This window comes from Pteropus vampyrus, unplaced genomic scaffold (genome assembly GCF_000151845.1).
Source record: "Pteropus vampyrus isolate Shadow unplaced genomic scaffold, Pvam_2.0 Scaffold71, whole genome shotgun sequence".
Classification (NCBI taxonomy): Eukaryota; Metazoa; Chordata; class Mammalia; order Chiroptera; family Pteropodidae; genus Pteropus; species Pteropus vampyrus.
Genome location: NW_011888852.1, coordinates 331,082 through 354,285, shown reverse-complemented (window position 1 = coordinate 354,285; position 23,204 = coordinate 331,082). Strand labels below are relative to the sequence as shown.

Sequence of the window (23,204 nt, the reverse complement as noted above, 5' to 3'; positions counted from 1 at the left end):
GTATGGTCACACACGGTTACTAGACTTACTGTGGTGATTGATTTGTGAGGTGATAAATGTTGAATTACTATGTTGTACAAGTGAAACTAATACAATAGAGTATGCTAAGTAATTAAAAATAAGTTTAAAAATATAAGTTTAAGTCAGGAGTTCAGTCCCATAAAAATCTTATTTTGTCCTTAAATGTCAGACAAACGGGCTTACCTGGATTTTTAGCTATTGTTCCCTGCAGAGCTCTGTGGGCATATGTGGAATAGCCTACTAGCTTTGCCAGAAGATCTCTGCTGCTCAGCAGTTCTTCCAAACATCTCAACTGCCCGGCATTGGGATACAGAAAAACTTTATAAGCAGCTTCTCGCACCTATATTTAAATAGCAAGTGGTAAGAGATATAAATACCGTGATTCAAAGTCCTATGCAATAATAATATAGGCTAACTCTCATCACTTTATTCTTCAGATGATCATTGCTTTAAAAATAAAATAATAGCTTGTACTAGGTGAATAAAGCTTTCTATAAACTAGTATTCATAAACCGGTATGAGATACAGCGCACTGACTAGAGTTCTCCGTTAATGGAGCAGGGTTGGACAGAGCTGTACCCGGTGCATGTGCCCTAAAGCATCTTTAAGTATGTGAAGCCAAAACTACATGCACTAAAACCCCAAGCAGCCTAGAATGTCAATCGCTGCCGTCACTTATCATACTTTAAAAATGACTTCTTTATAAGACACAAATAATTAAACCATTTTCATCATTTAAATCATTTATGGAATTAATAATCCCAAAGTTAAAGTTTTAGGGCTTAGGATCACGAAAGGATTTTTAACAGTATGACTATATTGTCACTGAATTTGTGGGTTACAACATTTGTGGCACACAGGTGGGACCTGAACTCTGAAGAGAAGGACACACACATACCAAGTCGTGCGGTGCTTCTGCGTGTAGACCATCAATTATTACATGATCTCCAGTGAGCACAAAGTTCTGGCGAATGTGTTCTGGTAAGAGATGTTTCTCAATCTTGTTGGGAAAGTTGGCTCCCATGAGAAATGTACTACTCAAATCCAAGATTTTAACATTCAGGTCGACTGCTCTTTTACGCTATATGTGGGGGAAAGGGAGTAAAAGTTATTTAAAGGCATTGAAAGCAATATTTCACAACTAGTTTAATAGATGATCTAAAAAGATGGCAAATCAACATTAACGTCTAAATTATAATTTAATAGGATATTAACTATATTAAATAAAATAAATATTGAATATATTGTTTATGTCTTAAATGTATAATATATAACATACTATAAATAACATATTAATTCTATTTTTGACAAACATTTAATCAAGACAAAAAGATTACCCTTATGGTTGTACAGTTTCTATGCTTTAAGGTTTACACAACTTCTAGAGTTCTGCTTTATGTCTAGGTTCTATAACTAATCATCTGGGGGACTCTTCTCCTGTCCCCCAAAAGACCTCTTAGTTAAGTAAGTCAGAGAAGAGTGATTCTAGTTTAATCTAGCCAATACAATGCTTAAAAGCATTTTTAGACTAAAAAAAATTGAGTATTTAAAAGGGCAGGTGAGAAAATATACTCAGTCTTAAAAGATTAGACTAAAATGGCAGAAGGAAAGGAAAGAAATTAACACAATTCTTCACAAGAATGTGGAGAACGTCCAGAGTGGGGAGTGCACTTTAAAAACTCCAATTTTGCTTAGACTTGAGTATTCAGAGAACAAGAGCGGAGTGGTGAGAAGCATCTGGGGCCCCCAGTGGCGGGACTGTGTCTCCTTGCCCGGTGCCTGGCCCCAGACAGCCACTGATGACGACGTGGATGGTGCTGGCACGCACATGCGGGCTTTACAGTGACGTCACACACTAGGACACACGATCGCCCAAGAAACTGTGTTTTATCAGAGGGGGACCGCAAATGTTTCAGATGAAACAAACTGTAGTCCAGGTCTACTGGGGGACAAGGGATGAATTTTCAGTTATTTGTTACTAGAAAGCTAGTTGGGCATCACGACCTGGGCTCATGATGGACTTCAGGTGAAATCGTTTGCAAGTCTTTCTGGGAAAGGAGTCAGTGACTATTATTAACAGATTCTAAACTATACTATTACCTTAAAAAATAATTAGCAGCACTAATGTTTAAAAATATATATATAGGACGTGGTTCCATAGTGTAGCGGCTGGCAGGTCTGCTTTACACACAGAAGGTTCTAGATTTGCGCCCCAGTGGAGCCACAGTCCATCATCTATGGCCATGCCACTCATGTCTGATCTTGGAAGCTAAGCAGGGTCAGGCCTGGTTAGTACTTGGTATGGGAGACCACCAGGAAGACCAGGTGCTGTAGGAGTAAATAATAATAAATAATAAAATATATATATGCATAGTGCAAAATTATACTTGATAAGATGCTGAAAAAATTAAGTATATTAAAAACTAAGATTTTTCAACATAGAAAATTCAAACTTCATAAGTTTTCAGATACTCTAACATCATTATAGTCCAGATTTTTCCCTATTTTGTTTGATATGGCCATTTAGCACCACCTAGTGGTACCTAGTGGAATAACAAAAAAGGTGAAAGAAATGGAAATTATAGGATAGTTCCAAAATTTTTCACTAAAGCCTTTACTATAAAAAGATAGTCATAATATTAACCACTTTGAAGAATTTACCACCTGTTAAAAGTTCTCAAAAAATAAAAACTGGGTTTACTTCCTGACTTCACCAACAATCTGCTAGGCATTTCATCATCCTGAGATAATTCAGTGTGCAGTACTCTGAACTCTAAATAGAGTCTACGAAATTGTTATTATTTACAAATGATTGCTAAAAAAAGTTCATTAATTTTAAACTTTTAAAGTATATTCGATGAGACTTTTAAAATTAAATAAGAAAAAATCTGAAAAGAATATATGCTTTTATGGTTTGTAGTTTGTGATGGATTTCAAGATCTCTTTTAAAAAGTATAATATGTCTTCCTTTTTTTCCATCCTAAAGGAGCACCTTGACGAACAGACATAGGAGTTACAAGAGAGTATTTTAGCAGGTTTACTTTACTTGCAGTGTTTGTGGGTTCCCAAGAAGTTACTAGCTAGGAAGGGCAGCTATTCTTATAAAAGCAGTGAGGATAATGCTGGTGAAACTGATGTTGACTTGACATTACTTCTTAGCGAAGTTTCAAAAATATCTTTCGTGGGGATTACAGAAAATAATAAGATTGTTCACATAGATTGCCTACAAGTGACTTTCTTCTTGAAGTTGTCAGATTGAATTAATATTAGCTGACATTATTATGATTCATTATACATTCATTTAATATTTCGAGTCCAAAACTGAAATGCATTCAAAACAGAACCCTCACTCTCTGTCCTTGGGAAGACTATAACTTCAGATAAGCTATACAATACTAGTAACAACTTCAATAAAAGGCAGTTAAAGATAAATGCCATATGCACGAAGTAAGTAAAATACGAGTTCGAATGAATACAGAATTCCATCTCATAGACTGACAAAAGCTTTGCAGGCACCGTGGCCTGAAGATGAAGCCTTAATGGCAAACTTGGTGAGAAGACCCGTGGGCAGGGAAAGCTGAACAGGCTCTGGAGTCTGCCTGGCAGAGGGAATAGCCTCCTCCACCTACGAGCTCTGTGACCTTGTGTAAATCAGCCTCAGTTTCTTCATCTATGAAACAGACTAACAGTAACACCGGCCTCGAAGTCATTATGAAGATCTGATGAGAAATGCATGCTTTAAGTAGCAAATGCTTAATCGCTGTTAATTACAACAAATGTCAGTAAGGCAAAGGACTTTAGGACAGCCCAGGGGATGAGGATCAAGGTGAGTTGTTTTGGGATGCAGACAGAGGCAGGAGAAGCTCTAAGGGAATAATCCAAGGACTTGGTCACTGATTAAGATATGAGAATATTGGGAATGGGAAAATTGCAAACTGACTCTAAAATTTTGTCTGAGTGACTCACAGAATGGTGGTACATTCATTGGTACGAAGAAGTGTTAATGACAGCTGGCTTGGAGAGGAGAAAATGTGCCCATTCCAGGCCATGGGAGTTTACAGAACGGCCTATCAGCCTCAGGCATGCTGGGAAGGCGGGTCCGGCCTCAGAGTTAGGCCGGGTCTCACGGGCTGAGCCCTTAAAGCCACAGAAACACATCAACACGTGAGCGGCCCCAACACTGTCCAAACCCTGCACTGATCAAAATGACACTGTCTATTGTTTGTGATATATGTCCCCAAGACCCGGCCTCTACTTTCCAAGATACTCTAATAAACTAATCTCTATTAATAGGTTGAGTGGCTTTACATTATACTTATTAGGTTTTTTAAAAAGCATAACCACAATGGTCTAGACTACAGGTAAGCAGGATTGCTGCTGTGGGGCGGGCAGGTTTTCCAGGAGTGATCAAGTCACCCCCATTCTTCCAACCTGGCGCTTGACACTGAAATGAGGCACTGTTTCTTAGGGTGTCATGTTCTAGAAAGAGCAGTGGCCGGGGTTAGAAGTCCTGGGAACTAAGGATGGGAGCTTGAACAAATCACTCTGTCTTGTTCCCACATCTGTAAAACGAGGGGTCTGGACATTGTATGAGCCCCCCGCCCCAGCTTAAACGCTGTACATCCCACGTGTACTGCTTCCAGAACAAAACTGTGTGGCTCTGTCAAAGACGCGTACAGTATGAATAAATACGCTGATGCAGAAGTCTGCTCCTGCACTTCCGCCCCCATTCCTTAAGCTTTCCTACTCACTCGTCTGCCTTTCCTGACACTGCCCATCTCATCCTAATCCCATATCTAAAACACCCCACTGTCTCAAGTCATTTCTTAATTCTGAATTACCGTGAGAAGCCAACTTCCAGACAGCAGTACATTCAAACACAATCTAGAGAAGAATTTCATAACATAAATGACCTAAGTGGTTTTATAATACGCAAATTCTAACTATATACAAGGACTGTATTTAATAGATACCAACTAAATATTAGTAAAACGAGGAGCCAAAAAACAGAAAGTTTTACCTTTTCTTTGTCTAGATGGATTCCACTGATTTCAAAATCAAACATAAACAGTTCGGCCACTCGCCTACAAATAAAATGAGATCCAGGTGATAAGGGGTAATAATAATTAGTGACAAAAATCAATCTTTTTGCTAAAGAAATTGGCCTTTTTCAACCTTACTGACAAAAAGGCTGATGTCTCCACACACACACACACACACACACACACACACACAGAAATACACACACATCATTTGTGTGAAACCAGGAGGTTTAGCATCTTGAAGTCAGGCAAAACGGCTAGCCAGCTGGGTTTGTAAGCTCGCCTTTGGATGATCAGGTACCCTCTACAACACGCTAACTGTACAATAAGCCTTAAACTGAACCAGAGGAATGATGACTATTCCAATGAGGCCAAATTTGCCTGTTTTTTTTCTAGAGGAGGTAAACATCTAAGCTCGCTTTCCTTCAAAAATTATTTCCTGCGTACTGTACACAACGCACCAAATCAGTACTTGTGGGACACACACATGCTGCCTAATTACGACGAGGTAAGCCTATATATGTCTACCTATAATGTATTTTATACTTAGCACATGTATTTAACAGAACTGTGCTCTCAGCTGCTTATGGGTAAAGACTTACATGTATGTTCCATATGGCACGATCTCATAAGGGGAGAGATACCTTTTGAATGAATTAGTGAATTAATGAATACAAGGTAAAGGAAATAATAAATTTCTTGACAGGGATACAAATAGTGTTTGGGGAGTTCAAAGAGAGACCATCAATAACACTCTCTGATGTGTCATCAGTTTTTAAAACATCACCTTTTATTCTGGCTTCACCAATAAAAGGCAGACTCTGCATCAGCTTCAACCCACTATCCATTTCCCCTTGTGCTGAATTTGCTTCTGATTGTGAGGGAAGTTCTCCCTATTTCAAGAATTAGCACCAGCAAGCTTTGTGGAGATCGACATTCTTCAATGATTCTTCAATGCAGCTGCAAACTTAACAACAGGCCTGAATTTTCCTAAGCTTTCCTTAATGTAACGATTTCATCAGAATGTCATATTAGCAATAACAATGACAAAAACTGAAGAAAAAAAACAATGGAAGAGAAAGTATCCTGGATGACATCTAAAGGAAGGAGTGACTCTGGAAATTTTCTCCTGTGATATTTTAAACTTACATTGTCCCTTTCGCGTCATAAGCTAATTAATATCATTTACTTTCCCATTCGGTACCAGAGATATAAAAATGCTGAATTCGTAAGATATACTAAATGAAAGCAAATATGTGAGCACTGGAAATAAGACATCGTGATGCTGTGCCACAAAGCATGGGCGAGACACACAGCTCTTCACATGTCAGAATAAAAATGCGTGGCACGCGTGGCACGTGACCTCCAGGAGATGACAGACTAACATCACCTTTAACCGTTGACTCACAAGTGTTGGGGATCAGGAAACAAGAGTATAACAGGCTGCTGTCACCTTGCCCTGATATACCGCGACCACCCCTAACAGGCCACCTTGCCTCCGCCCTCCGCTCCTGCGAGGTGACCCTTCTCGAGGTCAGAAGTCCTTGGCATGATCAACCCGGCACCTCACAAGATGCCCTACCCTCCATGGTGAGCTCCCTGAGCATTGTCTCCACCAACAACCGAATGAGGGGCCTCTGCTATGGGCTCCGACAGCATTCGTGAGTTCTACTTAAAGAACTTAATTAAAAACATATATGTTAGTTGGGTGAACGTGGAATTTTTTAGAAGGCTGTGTTGCAGCCACATGATGGGAAATCACGTGGTGCGAGGCCTTCACTGTACTGGGCTATCAATGCTTTATATGGATGTTTCAGTATTGTAAGCATAGGAGGAACAAAAAATAGCTTCAACCAATGTTTAAATAAGTCAATATATGCACTGCAAAACATGGAAAACAATTATAATTCTCTTTTCATGTAGGAGCTTATTCCTTTATTCATAGAGTACAAACCTGTGAAAGCCATCATGATAATTACTTACTTATTTCAACTCCATCCAAATCCCGATAATTAAAAACATAAAACAGTTTATACTTGGACAATTTTTCAAAGGCCTTCTGCAAGAGATTTTCAGTTTTTCTTCCAACTATTAGCAGCTACTTAGAATATTAAACTCTTTGATGCTATGCCGGAAGCTGAGTTTCTTGGCTAATGAGAATTGTTTTCTTTCTTTTTAATCCTGCTGTATGCTTAGAACCAATTTCAAATGTAACACCTCTTTCTGCTAATATTTTTTTTTAACTGCTTTTTTCTTTTTTTCTGGAATTACGTTACCCCAGTATTTGATCTACCTTCTAACTTTCCTTGACTTTTCACAATGGACGTATTTATCTTCCTGATGATTGTGCCAATGCACATAGAATGAACAGAACTAAGGTTCTAAAATTCTGAAAACTCATTAGGACACATTAATAAATTAGTAATTTACCTTCTTCCTTAAATAATAAAGTCCTTTATTCAAAAGTCCCAAAACTGTCTCCATTTACCTCACACTGACCTCCCTTCCTAAAGAGTCAACCTATAAAACATACCACTCTCTTTTCTTGTAAAGGCGTTTTGTTTGTTTTAATAAGAGGAAAGAAAGACAGCAGGGGTCCATAAACTGGGGATGGGAATTTACTGTATAAGTTTACTGTATAATATAGATTTATAGTATAACAGCTTTCCTGTAGAAAGGTATGAAAAAATTAAAATCACTAATCCCACTGGAGATAACCACAACTAAAATTCTTGTAGCGTTTCCTTCCAATCTGCTTCTTTTTCCTTTCCTTTTTTATAAGGCTATGAAGAACATGTTTAATTACATAAGGTTAGAGATATTTAATTAAACACCTAATTAAACACAGCGCTCAACACATTGAAAATCATGGGCTGAGTTTCCAAACTGACTCAAGGGGCTACATTGATCCCCTCATCTAAAACAGCCTTTGCCCCCCAGGTAGGCTGGGGACAGGGTTGGGGGACACCCAGCAGGACCTTCGTCCTGAGAAGCACAGGCTGCGGCAAGATCTTTGGCCTCATGGAGACACTGTCTTGGTGGCAATTGACTCGTGGCGCACACCAATGACAACAAAGACCCTCTGCGAGCTTCTACCCAACCTCCCCTCATTATATTACATGCTTATTTACAATAATTGGGCTCTGACTACATAGATTTCTGTATCGTGCTTTTTCTTGAAAAATTATATCACAAAACACGGCATATTTCTCCACATTTTTAAATATTCCTCAAAAACATGGCTTTTAACGCTGTATTGTGTTTTGTCATGTGGGCTAAAAATGTTTTCATTCCCCTTGTAAACCGTGCTATGATAAAACTCCTTGCTCAACACATCTCTTTATCCTTGTTTGTTCCTTGGAAAAATTCCAAGAAATTAAAAAGATCAAAGAGTGTAAACATTGGTTTATGTTACTCAATTTTCCTCCATAAAGACTGATCAAATTACACTTAACTAGAGAAGATTTGTTATTCTGAACCATTAAAACATGATTCCTATTCTATTTTAACTTTGTCAACTAATGGGCTCTTTGCTTTATTCTACCTTTCTTTAACGGTGGTACGTCCCAATTATTGAATGATGACTATGTGCCAGATACTGACCAAGCCTTTTACATTAATCATTTCATTTAAACCTCATAATAATCCTATGAAGTGCTTTCTTTATTCTCTTCTTAGCGGAGGAAACTAAGGCTTGGAGAGCTATGAGGCCAACGTCGGATTGAGACAGTCTAACTCTGGACGCCCCATCTCCAGCCACTACTGTCCACTTATTACTAGTGCGATGCCTGTTGCTATTCCTTATGTCGTGAAATGAGGGTTTTACAAAAAGAATCCTTAACTTGTTTTTTTTCTATAAGAAGGTTCCATCTTCCCTTTTTTTTTTTTTTTTTTTGAGTAATTTGCAAGGCCTCTTCACATGGTAGATACGTTAACCCTTCATCACTTACCAGGTAATATCTGTCCCATTTTGTGTATTCCGACTTTGAATGTGGAAGGGTTTTGGCATACCAAAGTTTGCAATTTTTATATAATTAAGTCAACCTCGCCTTTTGCGGGCCGACTTTGGTGTCATGAGAAGAAAGACTTTCCACATTCCAAGGTTATCAATACTTTTATGATTTCTTTTTTTTAAATATTTAAATCTTTAATTAATCTACTTTTTTCCCCGAAATCATTATCGATAGTTTTCATTTACTGAAAACCAAGTCTTTCCCTACTGATGTAAAATGACACTTCTATCACATACTAAATAGGGTCATATATATTTGTGTATCTAAAATTTCTCTATTCTTTCACTAATCTAATTGGCTGTTCTGGCATAAATATAATGCTCTTTTAAGTACAATATTTTTATAATATGTTTTACTATCTGATACGAGTCCTTTTTCATTACTTTTCTTTACCATATTTTCCCTGCCTATTCTGGTATATTTATTCTCTATGACCAAAATCATTTTAAGTAACAACAACAAATCTTCTTTAGATATAGATCGGATAGCATTAAACTTACAAACCAGTAGAGCTCACTGTTGAGCTTTCTTCCTTCTTATCTAAGAATACCGTATGCTTCTCCATTTAAACATCATCTTTCATGTTCCCAGGTGTGCGTATTTTGAGGTTCTGCACTCTTTGCCTTCCTGAGTTTATTCCAAGAGCATCACAGGTTTTGTTGCTCTTGTGAATGGGATCTTCCCTCTATTACATTTTCTGGAGAATGTGTTTGTTATATTCTTTGCACAGAAGAAAGCTTTTGAAGGTTTTGGAAAAACCCAGGTAAAACAGGTTTCTTTATGGCTTATGGCTGAGCTTCTCAGAGACGCTAATATGCTAAAATTCTCCAAGAGGGGAAAATACAATATGCCAGATTTCCAAACTCACTGACCGATGGGACACTTCTGGGAATACTTTTGACTATCTCACAGGACTAGTATTTCAAGGAATGCATCTAAAAATAAGATGATGATCTTCTCAGTTTAAGTCATTTATTTTATAAACTTTTCAGGGCAAGATATTCTATTAAACCTCTAATTCTTTGTTCAACCATCGTCCTATATTTTACCATATATAAGGTTCCTTCTGGGTGCTGTCACCATTCTTGGTGACGTATAAGTACTATGATGTTTCAATAATTATTACTTCAAATCCTCATTTCCTCGCACTTCCCAGTTTACCTTTCCTTTCTACAACAGTGACATTCTACCCAGTTTATTTTCCCAGTGCATTTATCATTCTGTTCTTTTAAAAACCCTACTGGAATTTTTAGTAACATCTAGAAATGTGGTATGTATCCTATTAGCACAAATCCTTTGTATCTAAAATGGTCTACTAGTCCACTGTGATTTTCATACACTAAACATGGAAGTCAATCTTGACTAAAGTCAGATCATGGGTAACTTATGGTTGTTACTCTAGGCAGTACCAGCTGGGTATAAATCTGGCACAATTAGCAGGCATTCAACTTTTATTTGTTTTGTTAATGAAGGCAATATAATGCGCAAGCCTAAAATTATAATAAAGACAAACTATTCTGATGGTACAGATAGCGTTACTAGCACCCTGAGTATCAGGACCCACGAGGTGCTATAAGACCAAGCGGGCTATCTGCGCTCCAGGCAGCAGGTGAAATCGTCCCTCAAGACAGTCTCAAAGTGCTACTCTCCCTGCCCAGTATCACATCCCACATTAACATGAGTTCCCATGATCACTGCTCCCCGTCAAGTAGGGCTTCACTTGGGGCCACAAACCACATGTGGAGACAGAAGGAGAGAAGGAAGCAAGAGGAGGGAGGATTGAGGAGTCAAAGGAAGAAAGTGTCCCACAAATAAAGAAGTAGATAAACGATTACAAACAGGTAAGAAAAACTGTTAAATCTCTGTACTATGACACGAATAACATCTAGGTGGGTTAATGACAAACTCTACAACACTTATTCTATATAGAAACAAATGTGAGCAAAAAAAAATTTGATATCCAAAGTCCTATATCAAATATTTTTATGTATTGATTTAGAAATTAGGCCTTTTCAATTCAGATTAATGTAACCTAGTGAACCAAAGCAAATCAGTCCAAGAATCTTCACATCCACCTCGTAAATAAAAACAATTTGCTGATATCCTCTGGTGGTCTCATTATGGAACTTTAAGCAGGAAGCTAAGAATAATTAACAACTACTTATAGGTTTTCATTCATTGGGTAAGCATCTACTACAGGCCACAACTGTTCTAGGTGCTTAAGTTGCAGCAGTGAACAAAACCAACCAGATCCTTGCCTTCAAGGAGCTTCCAGTCTAGTAAGGTAGAGAGACAAACAAATTAACAAACAGATAAGATAATGTAAGTGGTTAGGACTAAGAAGAAAACAAAGGGGTTAAGAGCATGGCTCAGTACAAAGATCTTGGAGGAGACACCATTTGAGTAGAGACGCAGGGGGCTGTGGGTACAGAGACGCCCAGGGGGAGTCCTCCAATCTCGGCTCTGCAGCCACAGTCACGATGAATGCAAAGAAACGAGTACCTGGTTTCTGGATCAAGGGAATCCATGAGTTTTTTATCAACTAGTAATTTTTGCAGACTTTGATACAATTCCACATTTGTGTTCAACCTAGAAAAATCGCAAGAGAAAAAGAAAATTAAATGATTTCTTACTGACTTTACATCAAGAAAATGATGTCAAATTCTAGCATGCATATGCCCGGAGGCCAAAGGATGGAGGTCTGGTTTTGTTTCTTCATTTGGACTGGGAATAGCACAGCCATACTGAGTGTACTGACGGGCAGTCCGCTGGGCAAAGTGTCAAAGTACTAACTATTCTGGAAGGTACAAGGATAAATTTGAAGACTGTCAGTAACTGGAGTCAGAAGAGCAGACGGGAATGAGGAGAGAGAGAGAATGTGGTAACTGGCGATTTTCAAGGGTCCCCAACCTCTTTGGCACCAGGGACCGGTGCTCCTATGAGAATCTGATGCCTGAGGAGCTGAGGCGGAGCTGAGGCAGTGATGCTGGTGCTGGGGAGCGGCTGCAGATACAGATGAAGCTTTGCTGGCCCGCTCGTGGCTCACCTCCCGCTGTGCAGCCCGGTTACTAACAGACCACGGACTGAGACCGGTCACAGCTTAGGGGTTTGGGACCCCTGATTTAACTGACCCACTGTCATTGAGAACCAGTCCCAGTTAGCAATAAGCCAACAGCCAGAAAAGGAGGGTGGCAGGGAGGGGGAACAAGCACAAAGCCTTTAGTCCTGAACCGAGCGCCCTGGGGCCCACGCTCCCCTTTCCTCGTCTGGGTGGGAATGGTGCCTGCACTGTGAGGCGAGCTCAAGGACAGAGGCTTCAGGCACTCAGCTGCAACACAGGCCCTACTATCACTCTGTGACCTGGGGCAAGTCATCTGAGCCCCTCAGCTTGTTAGAGCTCAGGCTGTCCTAAGGGTTAAATGAGGTAATGTGTGTACAGCACACACTCCCCATACTGAAGGACCCCAGTCACCCTTAGGTGGCCTGCCGGCCTGCCCTGAGTACTACTCTTGACGCCCCCAGCAGGTCCTGAGTCCTTCTTCCCTGGGTGCCAAGAAGCCCTGGTGCTCTTGGGCTAAATAAATAGTGAACTGGTTCTAGAAACAATCTTCCCCCTGCCCGTGGGATCCTCAGGGAGGCGAGCTTATAAGAACCACCTGCCAACTCCTGCCCAGAGACTCAAGGGTGGTCAGGTTCTCCAGTCAGTTTGCCTCCAAAATCCTGCAATTTTATATAAATCAAAGGCTTTCTGTTGCCACCATTGTCATGGGCCACCCCAAACACTCAGGGAACTGAGGCTGTCACCGCCACTCAAAAACACTCAACAAGAAGGGCCGGCAGCCGCTGCCTCTCCGCCCCCCGGGCATCATCCCAGGAACCCGGGGACATCCAGGTGGCTGTCCCCTCCCGGGCCTGCTCGCCTCAGGGGCCACTCCATGTCAAAAGGTCACTCATTTAGAGGGAGCCTGCCCTGTACTCTCCTCAGAAGTTTGAGCAAATCTCATACTTTCTGTCTTATGTCATAAGATCCTCGGGTAAAGTCTATATTTTAGTTAATGTCTGGCATTAATTCTAAACAAACACACCTAATTTCAGGCTTTTTTTTTTTTTTTCACCACAGGGGGGAAAAAAAAACAATTCAACACATGCACCTAAAATTGTCCTATTTTTCACAGAGCAACTGAAGCAGTTAGTTAAGATATGACTCAGTTGGGCTGAAGGAGCAAATGAGTCACAGGGCTCGGTGCGAAGGAAAGCGAAGCTCTCGAAGGCTGAGTCGTTTCCTGGCCTGACTTCCGGGCTGCAGGGCGGAGGGTGGTGAAGAAAGGCGGAAACGCTGGCCAGCTGGGGTGCAAGCTGAGGACAGACACTCCGGACAACACCTCCCTGCCAAGCATGGCTCCCCGATGTCCTCCCAGACAACCAGCAGCCCACGTCCACCAGAGCGGACAGCGTCTAAGTCCGGGCGCCCTATGTCCGGCACTCAGGACGCGTGAGGCAGGTGGCCCTGCAGCTCTGTTTCTTGGGGCCTTCCCCCCAGGAAACACTCTTTCTCCCAAGGAGTCCCCAGAGTCAGCCCCTTCATCACGCTCAGTGAAATGTGCAGGGACCAGATGTATCCCATCGAACACTGATTTTTGATGGCGACAAAATTCACATGCATTATCCTGACGAGAGCAGACCGTGCTCGGTCGTCGGCGGCGGCAGCAGCAGCAGCAGCAGTGCGTCCTGAAGCGACAGCTCCTCGCTGAACTGGAAGCCGCCGCCCGCGCTCCCCGCCTCCCCCTCAATGACAATACTGGAGGTTTGCTATGTGCCTGACAACGTTGGCTGTGCGAGCTGCCCAGGCCGCCCTTCTTTTTCAGCCGTAAATTCACGCGAGGCGAACCCTGTGCTCTCTGAGCTTTAGACGCTCTGTGGCATGGCGTCACACACCTGAGCGCTGCTGAACGCGGGCTGCCCGCCTCTAAGTCATCTTAACAAGCACCTTGGGCCCTCAGAAATGGCTTAAAACATTTAAGTTTACTTCAAAAATCCCTTTAAAATAGCTCACTCGATCATAGCCTCGGCCTGCCTCAGTCCTCCCAGTTTTATGATGTCCCTGGAACCCCCCAATCCCAAGTCCACAGGGACTGCAAGGCCCCAGTGGAGAGAACGTGGGCTTCTTGCCCAGTGGCCCACGGCCAGCAACGCAATAGCAACTTAATCACACGCTAATCTGGAAACTCCAACTTGCCACTGAGACACTAAAAAACTCTTACTTGATGTAAACAATGACAATACTGGAGGTTTGCTATGTGCCTGACACTGTTATAAGCACTTCATATTTATGATCTCATTTTTGTCACAACTCTGAGAGACAAATCATTTTGTTACAGACAAGGAAACTAAATGACAGAACAAAGTTACACTGCTCGTCCTGGGAAGGTGACAGCAGCGGCCTGTACCCCGTTGCCCACCACCTGGGCAGCTGTGCAGTACTGACACATGCCATCCCACCAGGGACAAGCCCTGTGGACACATTTCCTAGAGCACAAACCCACAAAACTGCATCACCCGATCTCGTAACGAAGTGGGGACAGGACGTACTTTTCTACCATGGTGCCAATACTTCTACAAGCTTCTTCCGCCGCCTCTCTGAATGCTGGCTCTGGGTGAGCAATTTTCACAAAATCAGCCTAATAAAGAGGAAAGACAAAACCGAAAAGGAATTTGATGGAAAGCTTTATTCCAGGATCTGAGGGTGAACTGAAAACCCATGTTTTAAAATGTGCCATTTGGCCTGACCCACGCATTTCCATTACTGAAAATTTCCTAACCAGCGGGCGATGCAGCTCCTCTGCACATTATTGTTATTCCTTGGAACCAAGCTTGTTTCGTTCCAAAGAAAATACTTTTAGTGGCTTTATTTTAGCAGTTTCTCCTTCAAGTATAAATACATACCAAGTGAATTCTTAACTCCATAGTTCAAATATGCCGACTCGTTCAAATATTCTACAACTTTCTAACTAAAATTGTCTACAGTACGGTGCTCACATGTCAACCTGGCTCCAGAGAACAACTCTTGGAGGCTTTTCTTTTTTTTAACTAACGAATAATATAGTTTTGAGACTTATTTAACTAAATTCTAGCCTTTGTGCAGAGAACAAAGACACATTCTCTCTTTATAGCCCTTTTAGCAAGTAGGAATTCCTCGTCCCAGCCTAGCACCACTGCTGAGGAGGCTGCTACATTGACCTGGGAATTAAACTGAGCTGAAATTTTTTTTTAATGAAATCACATAAAATTTGATTTTACTTTTCATGTTAATCGCAGTAAAATGCAAAAGAAAAATTCTGGGAAACTACGAAACACTATGCATTTTTTTCCTCATTCTCCAAGACAACATGTGTGACTATGGCATGAAATAAAATCACCACAGGTAAAATTTTCTAATTTTATTATCAAATAGTTTTTAATGAAAAACATGTTTTATACATTTGATGTAACTATAACATTAATACCAAAGCACCTGAAAAATAAGCTCTGTAAAATTTACAACATACTGTATAAATTACCAGCCTACATGTTGCAGAATTTACAAGCAATATTAAATTTTAAGACACTAGCATACATTTCAAAACTTTTTTGTAATAGTGATGAGAAAAACAATCCTGTTACATAGCAACTGTATTAAAAAAGAAAATGACCACTTGGTGGAAAATGTCTATAAAACTGTTGTCTTGCGATGGTATTAATCTAACTGGCAAGTAAAAATCTTAAAAGTTCAAAAAGGAAGAAGGTTCTTTTGAATTTTTTTTACCCAAAGATTTACATATGTAAATCACATTAGTTTTTTAATGCAATGTTATACTTCATAAATATAAAAAACTTCAAATATAGGACAAGCTATGAGACAGAGACGTGAAAATCTTTTAGTGAAGAGCAAAAGGAAAAAAGGTGGAAAAAATCCTAGAACTTCGCTTAATTAAGGTGGAGGTGAAGACAACAAATAAACAATGGGTTCCGGGATTTTTGACCGCAAAAGTTCTGTGCAACCAAAACCTGATTACACATAGTGAAAGTCACTGACAAACATTTTCCTTTTCAGACTGCAGTGGCACAATGAAGCGGAGAAGGTTCGACACCTCCTAGCTGGCAGTGCATCTCCCGTATCTCCTCCATCATTCAAAGCACTTGTAAATACGTACAGAACCAAGACCCAGTGAAACTGAGACCTGACTCCAAGGAGCCTGCAACACATCTCACTTCACTCCTGGAAAACCCTTTAAGATACTCTGTAAACTTTCTAAAACTAGGAAGCTTACAGTGACTGTATGATCATCTGGAAAGGGTACTGCTTGATTCAGGAGTATGGGAGAAAGGAAATTTTCTGAAAAATGAAAACCATCATGGGGAGGTGTTAAAATGGGTGAAGGAAGTCAACCTCAAAAGATATATGTGCTTCCATTTATGACATTTTAGAAAAGACAACCTACAGGGATGGAGAACGGATCAGTGGTTGCCAGAGGGTGCGTGTCTTCGCAAAGGGAGCTTTTTGGAGTGACGGGAGGATTTATGTATCCTGACTGTGGTGGTGGCCACATGAAAAATGAGTTAAAACTCATAGAACTGTACCATCCCTCCCCAAAGAAGTCAATTTTACTTTACGATAATTTTAAAAATAAGTAAGTACTTTTTTAAATGATGGGGAGGCAGACTTCCCAACCACTCTAGTAAGGCTCTGAGGTGGGGAGAGAATGGCAGGTGAAGACATGCGCTCTGCTGCCAGCCTGCCTGGCCTTGAAGCCCAGCTCCACCACGGACCGGCCCGGTGACCTGGGCACAGCACAATCTCTCAGTGCCTTTCTTCCCTCATCTGAATATCAGATACGTTGACCCAGGTAAAGCACTTACCAGGGCTCAGTGCCTAGTAAGAGCTAAAAAAAGTTCACACCATGATGTTCCATGAGGCCACAGACTATGTGTCTTGTTCTTGACTACATCCCTGTGGCCAGGACGTGCCTGGCACGTGGTGGGGCTCAATGCTGCATGAGTGTGGAGAGAGCCACATACATCCAATACCAGGTGGACGGTGTCACAAGTAACCACGGTGTTGGATTATGAGCACCATGACACTCGCCTGCACGGGTATGACTAATCGAGATGCGACCCTTTAGGGGCTGAAAGAAAATCAGGCTGTCTGTCTCAGCAATGAGTTTCTTACTCTGGGAAGACACTAGGTACACTTCTATTTCAATTTCAAAATGTGAAGGAAAAAAGTCTTTAATACAATCGGTTTGTTGTCAAAACCTTATTTTTAATTAGAAAAGGCATTCCTAAAAAGGTTTATAAAACTGGTTTTTCACAAGATTAATTTTATTATAAATGAACAGATAAATTTCGATTAGAATTTTGGTAGAAGTTTTCATAAATAAAGAATCTTTGTCATATGAGTAATCATTCCTTTATTACATGTATATTTTACTAAATACACATATTGAAGTACAACTTCTAAATATCATCTTTTCCTATACGTTCTTCCCATTCCTAACAACATAACTGCACTGTAACAAACTACACCCAACAGCTCTCCACTAGTTCAAATGTTTTTAACCTTATGGCCTAATAGTAAAGCTAAGAAACTTTCGATTTTAACAACCTGGCAGAGAGGTAGTTGCAAGGCTTACACGCGTCTTACCAAGTCGGCCACCCTGCACAAGGCATCGGAGAGCTCGTCGAAGATGAGCACGGTCTGCGGCCCGGGCGGGGTGGCACACGCCCGCGCCACCAGCACGTCCGTCTTTCTCAAGGCCTGTTCTTGGGCGACACGAAACCCTTCAGGGGCACTGAGCTCAGGAACTCCAAAAAGACCCTGAAACCCAAAAAATATTTCTAATGTGTTACGAAAAATATGACTTTGGATATTCTGTATAAACACTTTTTTCATAAAGGAAATCCTGAGGCTTTTTGGTTCATCATATAATTATAATATCTGTGATGACAAATATCATTTTCACATTCTCCACGTTCTAAGAGTGTGGTTTTCCTTCAATTTTTAATTATTTTCTATAACACAACAATAAAGTGATACGGATTCAAAATCCAGCTGTTACTACCACAGAACCTAACTCATAACAAAGATTAAATGAGATAATACGTGTTTAAAAGCAAAACAAAACATTTTAACAGTATCTGGCACACGGAGAGCATTGAATAGATGTTAGCTATAACCATTAGCTGTGTGACCCTGGCCAGGTTCTCTCTCCTCCTAAACCTAGTTTTTTCACCAGGCACAATGGGGATGACAATACATACCCCGCAGTGTGCATACAGGTAGCATTTTAGAAAGTATTATGTAAAGTCCTTAGGACACTGTCTGACACCGAGGTCCAGTACCTGTACCAGTTATTCCATAACTGTAAATTAGGGATAATGAGTTGATTACCGAGCACATAGATATTTTAGAAAGATTTAATGAACATGTTAAACCAAGTCGTGGCAGCGAATTTTATTTCAGTATCTTGATAAAGACTAAAAATCACTCATCTAATGGGAAGGACCGTCTTCTTGAACCAGTTCAATCACACTTGTTCTAGCACTCAGGAAGGCAAGAAAAACCCACATACTTACTATGCATCTCCTGCCTGCCAAGAAGTGTACTATGCACTTTATACAGGTCTCGTCTGAACCACACAATCTCAGAGCGGGAACTAACATTCTCCTTTTACAGATAAGGGAACGCACTTTAAGAGAGTTTTAAAAAGGTTGAGGTCACCGATTAATAGTGGGGAGATCAGAACTTGAACAAGCTCCATGTGTCTCTCCAAAGCTCACACTTTCTCCATACTTCTATACTGCAATTTATCTGTTTGAAAGTCTTCTCGCCTAAGAGGTGGTGCTTCCAGGGGCAGAAACTTGCCCTTCATCATTTTAACTGGTTTCCCAACATAGTGCCTAAAGTACAAGGAACTTGAATTAATGAAGTTAATGGAGCAGATATTGAACTTTGTAAATTAACTTGTAGATGCTTAACACGTTGATTTTGGGAAATATCATGTGGTAAAACCTTCAAGCCTGCTAAGGCCCACCATTTCTGCAAGAAGGGAAGTTAACCTCTCCTCAAAATACACTGGGAAGCTGAAGAAAATATACTTGGGGGCAGAGTAGAACCACAACCGAAAATAAATTTGATCTTTGCAATGATTTAATCTGAGTCTAAGTATAGACTAGTTGCACTTCCCAGTACACTTCCCCAAGCTCCTCTTGGGAATTCTAAACCTCAGACTACAAGTTATGGTAATACTAAGAAAAATAAACTTTTTGAGTCAAAATCCAATTCACATTATTTGAAAATGTGATTTCAGTACCAAAAATCGGAGTGTACAAAAGAAAACTAAGGCTAAAATTAGTTCTAGTTCATCCACCTAAAACCAAGCTCACCCTTCCCATCTCTCTGCTCAGTATCTATCTCCTCCTTACATCAATTATGTTACTACCAATATCACTTATCTGTATGGAAATTGGTGTGGCAAATTTCATACAAAAATAATTTTTAAATAGACAAAGCTAATGGAGGTAAAATATGAAAACACTCACACCATTAAGTTTACTGCAACCATAACCTAGGTCCTTTATATGAAAGTTCGTGATATAACGAAGAAAGTAAAAAGGCAAAAAGTAAAACCCTAAAATGGGCAACATTCACAAATGCAAACTAGAACAGGCATCAGGTAAGTCAAGCTTGCCTTCCTCTCACCTTTAATTCATTCAATATTACTGTCTAATACCAAACACCATGCTGAGCAATGTGCGTACAGAAATGAATAGGAACCAGAGAATTCAGTCAGTAACTTCCTGGGGGAAGAAATCAATGTAACCAACTCCATCATACTATAGAAAATCAGGCTCTTCTCAGCAGAGCTGCGTCTTAAACGAAAATCAAGAGCCCAAAGGTTTGGGAAAAAGCTGATGAATTTCGGGCATCAGTGGAATTGCTAATGTCAGGACCGAAAGCGAATGTGTCCTTACGAAAAGAAAACTCGACACCTCATGTGAACTCACAGGTGGAGGCCTCTTTTGCACAGGTGTAGGGTTGGAACAAAAGCGAACTTTGGTGGGGGTTCGGGCTGTGTGAGGAGAGGGCGGGACCCGCAGGCGGAGATGAATTATTTTAAGTTCAAGTGGAGTGACGGGCTCACACAGAGGACAGGTCCTGGGACCCATACTTCGGTGAGGGGACCACCAAAGGCCGCCCCGATCCCTATAACCCAGCCCCTCAAAGAGGTGACGGGCAAGGTCACAGAGGACGCAAACGGAACCCTGCTATACAACGTGGGGGCTCCTCCCAGACCCAAACAAACTTGCCCAGAGCCCCGCTGGCCGTGCGGAGAAAGAGGCCGCCTTATTTCGGGGAAACGAGGGGAGTCCCCGCCTGCACCGCTCACCCCGCGCTCGCCGAACAGGTCCAGGCGGCGGCTCTGGGGCTTGGCATTGAAGGCGGCGCCCACCGGAGACCAGCTGGTGCTGACCCCTCGGGCCCGAAGCCCGGCTCCGAAGCCGCCCAGGCCCGCTCGCCCGGGCCGCAAAACCGCTGCCCGGGCTCCCAGGCCGCCCAACTTGCCGGCACACAGCATTGTGTAGCCGGCGTACAGCACTGTGTAGCCGGCGCGAGAGCCCAGTCCCGGCTCCGCTGTTCCTGCCGGAAGCACGCGCGCCGCGTTTCCAAGGAAGCGGATCACGCCGCGTCACGTGACGCCCACGCTTCCGGGTCGGGGCGCGGGGCCCGCAAGACGTGGGCACGTCGGCGTCCCGGGGCAAGAGCGTAACCCCGCTGCTTCCTTGGCAGCCGCTGCGATCTCGCGCCCCCGTGTGCTCGGAGGTCTCCTCTTCCTCCACGTGACTCCAGGAGGCGGGCCGCATCTCACCACGCGACGAATTCTTCCAGGAGGGGCAGTGGAACCCCAGAGAAGGCGGCGTGAGAGGTCTGAAGGCCTTCTCAGATGTCACAGGACCAATGACTCAATCGGCTTCTGCTTGAAAAGGTTGAAATTAAATATGCAGTGTGACTGCACGTCACTGCAGGGGAATCAAATAAATCTTCATCTATTTTGACTTCAAAAATTATAATAATAATGTACAACATAAGTTCGAAGAAGGACGATTTCGCCAAACTTAAGTCAACAAGATGGGCATGAAAAGATTTGGGGGCGAGAAAGGTATTAGGGACTTGTGATTTGGAGTGTGGCATGGTGCTGTCTCCAGACACCGGCCACTTCTTGATCTATCAGTGGATGGGGCTGCTGAATTCCAAACATGAGACTGTCCCCTTGAGAATGGACCTTTCTGTGGACGGGAAGCCAAGTGACCCGGTGTGAGAAAGCCCAGGAAAGTAAGGAAGGAGAGCCTGCTATGCATAGCCTTCTGACAGCTCCTCAAAACATCCTCTCTCCACCTCAGCTTGAAACGGAAACTGGATTCTCAGTGATTCCAACAAATCAATGTCTGAATGCAGAGGGCTTTGAGGGTCGTGGTCTTCTGTGAACGAAATAAAGCATGATTCACGTGTCGTGCATACGTAGGGTGTGACTTGTACAAAGGAAGGAGAACCCATGCAAACCTTTTTTATTGCATGGTAACTACAGTTAAATTTTCTTAAATGTGGTTTATTTAGAGCGTTATCTCAGCTGAATGTGTGAGCTTAAAGGAACAACATTGCCTGCTGGGTTAAGAACCTTCTCTAAAGTTCCAGAGAGCCAGAAGCAAAAGCCAAGAGGTGTGCATGCTCCCTCCAGAAAGCTTCTAAATGTTCCCCCTTCCTCACCCCCAAACAATTTAGTTTTAAATGGAGTTTGTTTTCAATTTAGCCTGGTAAGGAGGAAAAGCCCAAGTGATGATGATGATGAAAATGATGATAAATAATTAAAGTTTAGTTAAGACAATACTATTGTGTACCTATACAATTCTTTACAACTTAACTATAAATTCTATATTTCATTGTGTATATAAGGTAAATTGTGAGTTCCTTTTTTACTGTTTTCTTATCAAAGATTTAAAGCTATTTAAAATCCCCAAATTCCTAACTCCATGTTGATTAATATCACTTTATTTGTAACTGGTTGGTTCTTAGGGGACTTGGTGGCAGCCACCCCACATTGCAGACCTAACGCCTGTATAGCAGGCCCTTACAAATATGTCAGATATGCCATCTAAAAAAGAAAATTCATCAATATATTCGACAAAAATGCTTAATTTATCATATATTTTTTAAAAAGGAGTTTCAAATCCGAGAGCCTTCCTTTATCCCAAAATGGTTTTTATACAAGGGTACCTAACCGTCTACAATGCGAACATTTAAGCCTAAGAATGCCCTCAATGAATGATGACTCGTGCCAAGTTAACAAGGTGTCTTGTGTCTCAGAGCGCCTGTCATCGTTAGACTTTTTAAAATTGTAGTCCAGATTCACAGACAACCAATGAGAAATAATCCCAAATGGCATACTAGACCGCCGCCCCCACCCCATCAATGGTATCTCTTTGAAGATCTTTAAAACATGTTTTACAGCTCATATTCTGTATTTGCCCTACAAAAATTATTTTGTAAAAACTTGGATCCTATGTCTTGGTCATAGATTCTACTTTTTTCCTTTATGCTTATCTCAGCCTATAAAGTTGTAGCCTTAAATAGAAGGGAGTCAGCACGTTGTGGACCCAGTCCTTGTTGGGTATACAACAAAACAGGAAAAACAGCTTGGGTTATTACCATTCAAAAAAAGCTAAAGAATAAAGACATTCTGGCTAAATAAGGAAGCGAAATGATCGGTCATCCAATAGCTAGGAAGAAGTAGGGCATGAGGCAAGCTCTGGATCTGGGGTGCAAAATTTAAGGAGGCACTCACTCTTGGGGTCAAGTTCATGCAATGTCAGCACCTGAGAGTGAGTGCCTCCTTAAATTTTGCATGTGGGGTGCCTCACCTGCTTCACCCTAGTCCAGACTCTGTTCTAGAAGAAATATATATTAAGCAAGGCCAGTAAAATACCTATAAATAGAAATTATTTCTGTATATTTCTCAATATTTTTTCTTACCAGCAAGCAATCTTTCAATATCCCATGTACAGCCGTGCTACCTGCTCCTAACAATAATTCGGA

At 41.4% G+C, this 23,204-nt stretch overlaps 1 protein-coding gene across 1 annotated transcript in view; it reads right to left on the bottom strand.

Moving 5' to 3' along the window:
- The window catches only part of MIPEP (mitochondrial intermediate peptidase), a 101,313-nt gene extending 80,516 nt beyond the window's left edge, over nucleotides 1-20,797 (bottom strand). The window contains exons 1-7 of the mRNA XM_023531603.1: nucleotides 20,503-20,797; nucleotides 17,757-17,930; nucleotides 14,666-14,754; nucleotides 11,579-11,665; nucleotides 5,042-5,105; nucleotides 920-1,102; nucleotides 205-361 (exon numbers count right to left, since the gene is read on the bottom strand). Of these exons, the coding sequence (XP_023387371.1) occupies nucleotides 205-361; nucleotides 920-1,102; nucleotides 5,042-5,105; nucleotides 11,579-11,665; nucleotides 14,666-14,754; nucleotides 17,757-17,930; nucleotides 20,503-20,691 (943 nt within the window). The 5' untranslated portion in view covers nucleotides 20,692-20,797. The remainder of the gene's footprint in view (nucleotides 1-204; nucleotides 362-919; nucleotides 1,103-5,041; nucleotides 5,106-11,578; nucleotides 11,666-14,665; nucleotides 14,755-17,756; nucleotides 17,931-20,502) is intronic.
- Nucleotides 20,798-23,204: the final 2,407 nt, after the last annotated feature.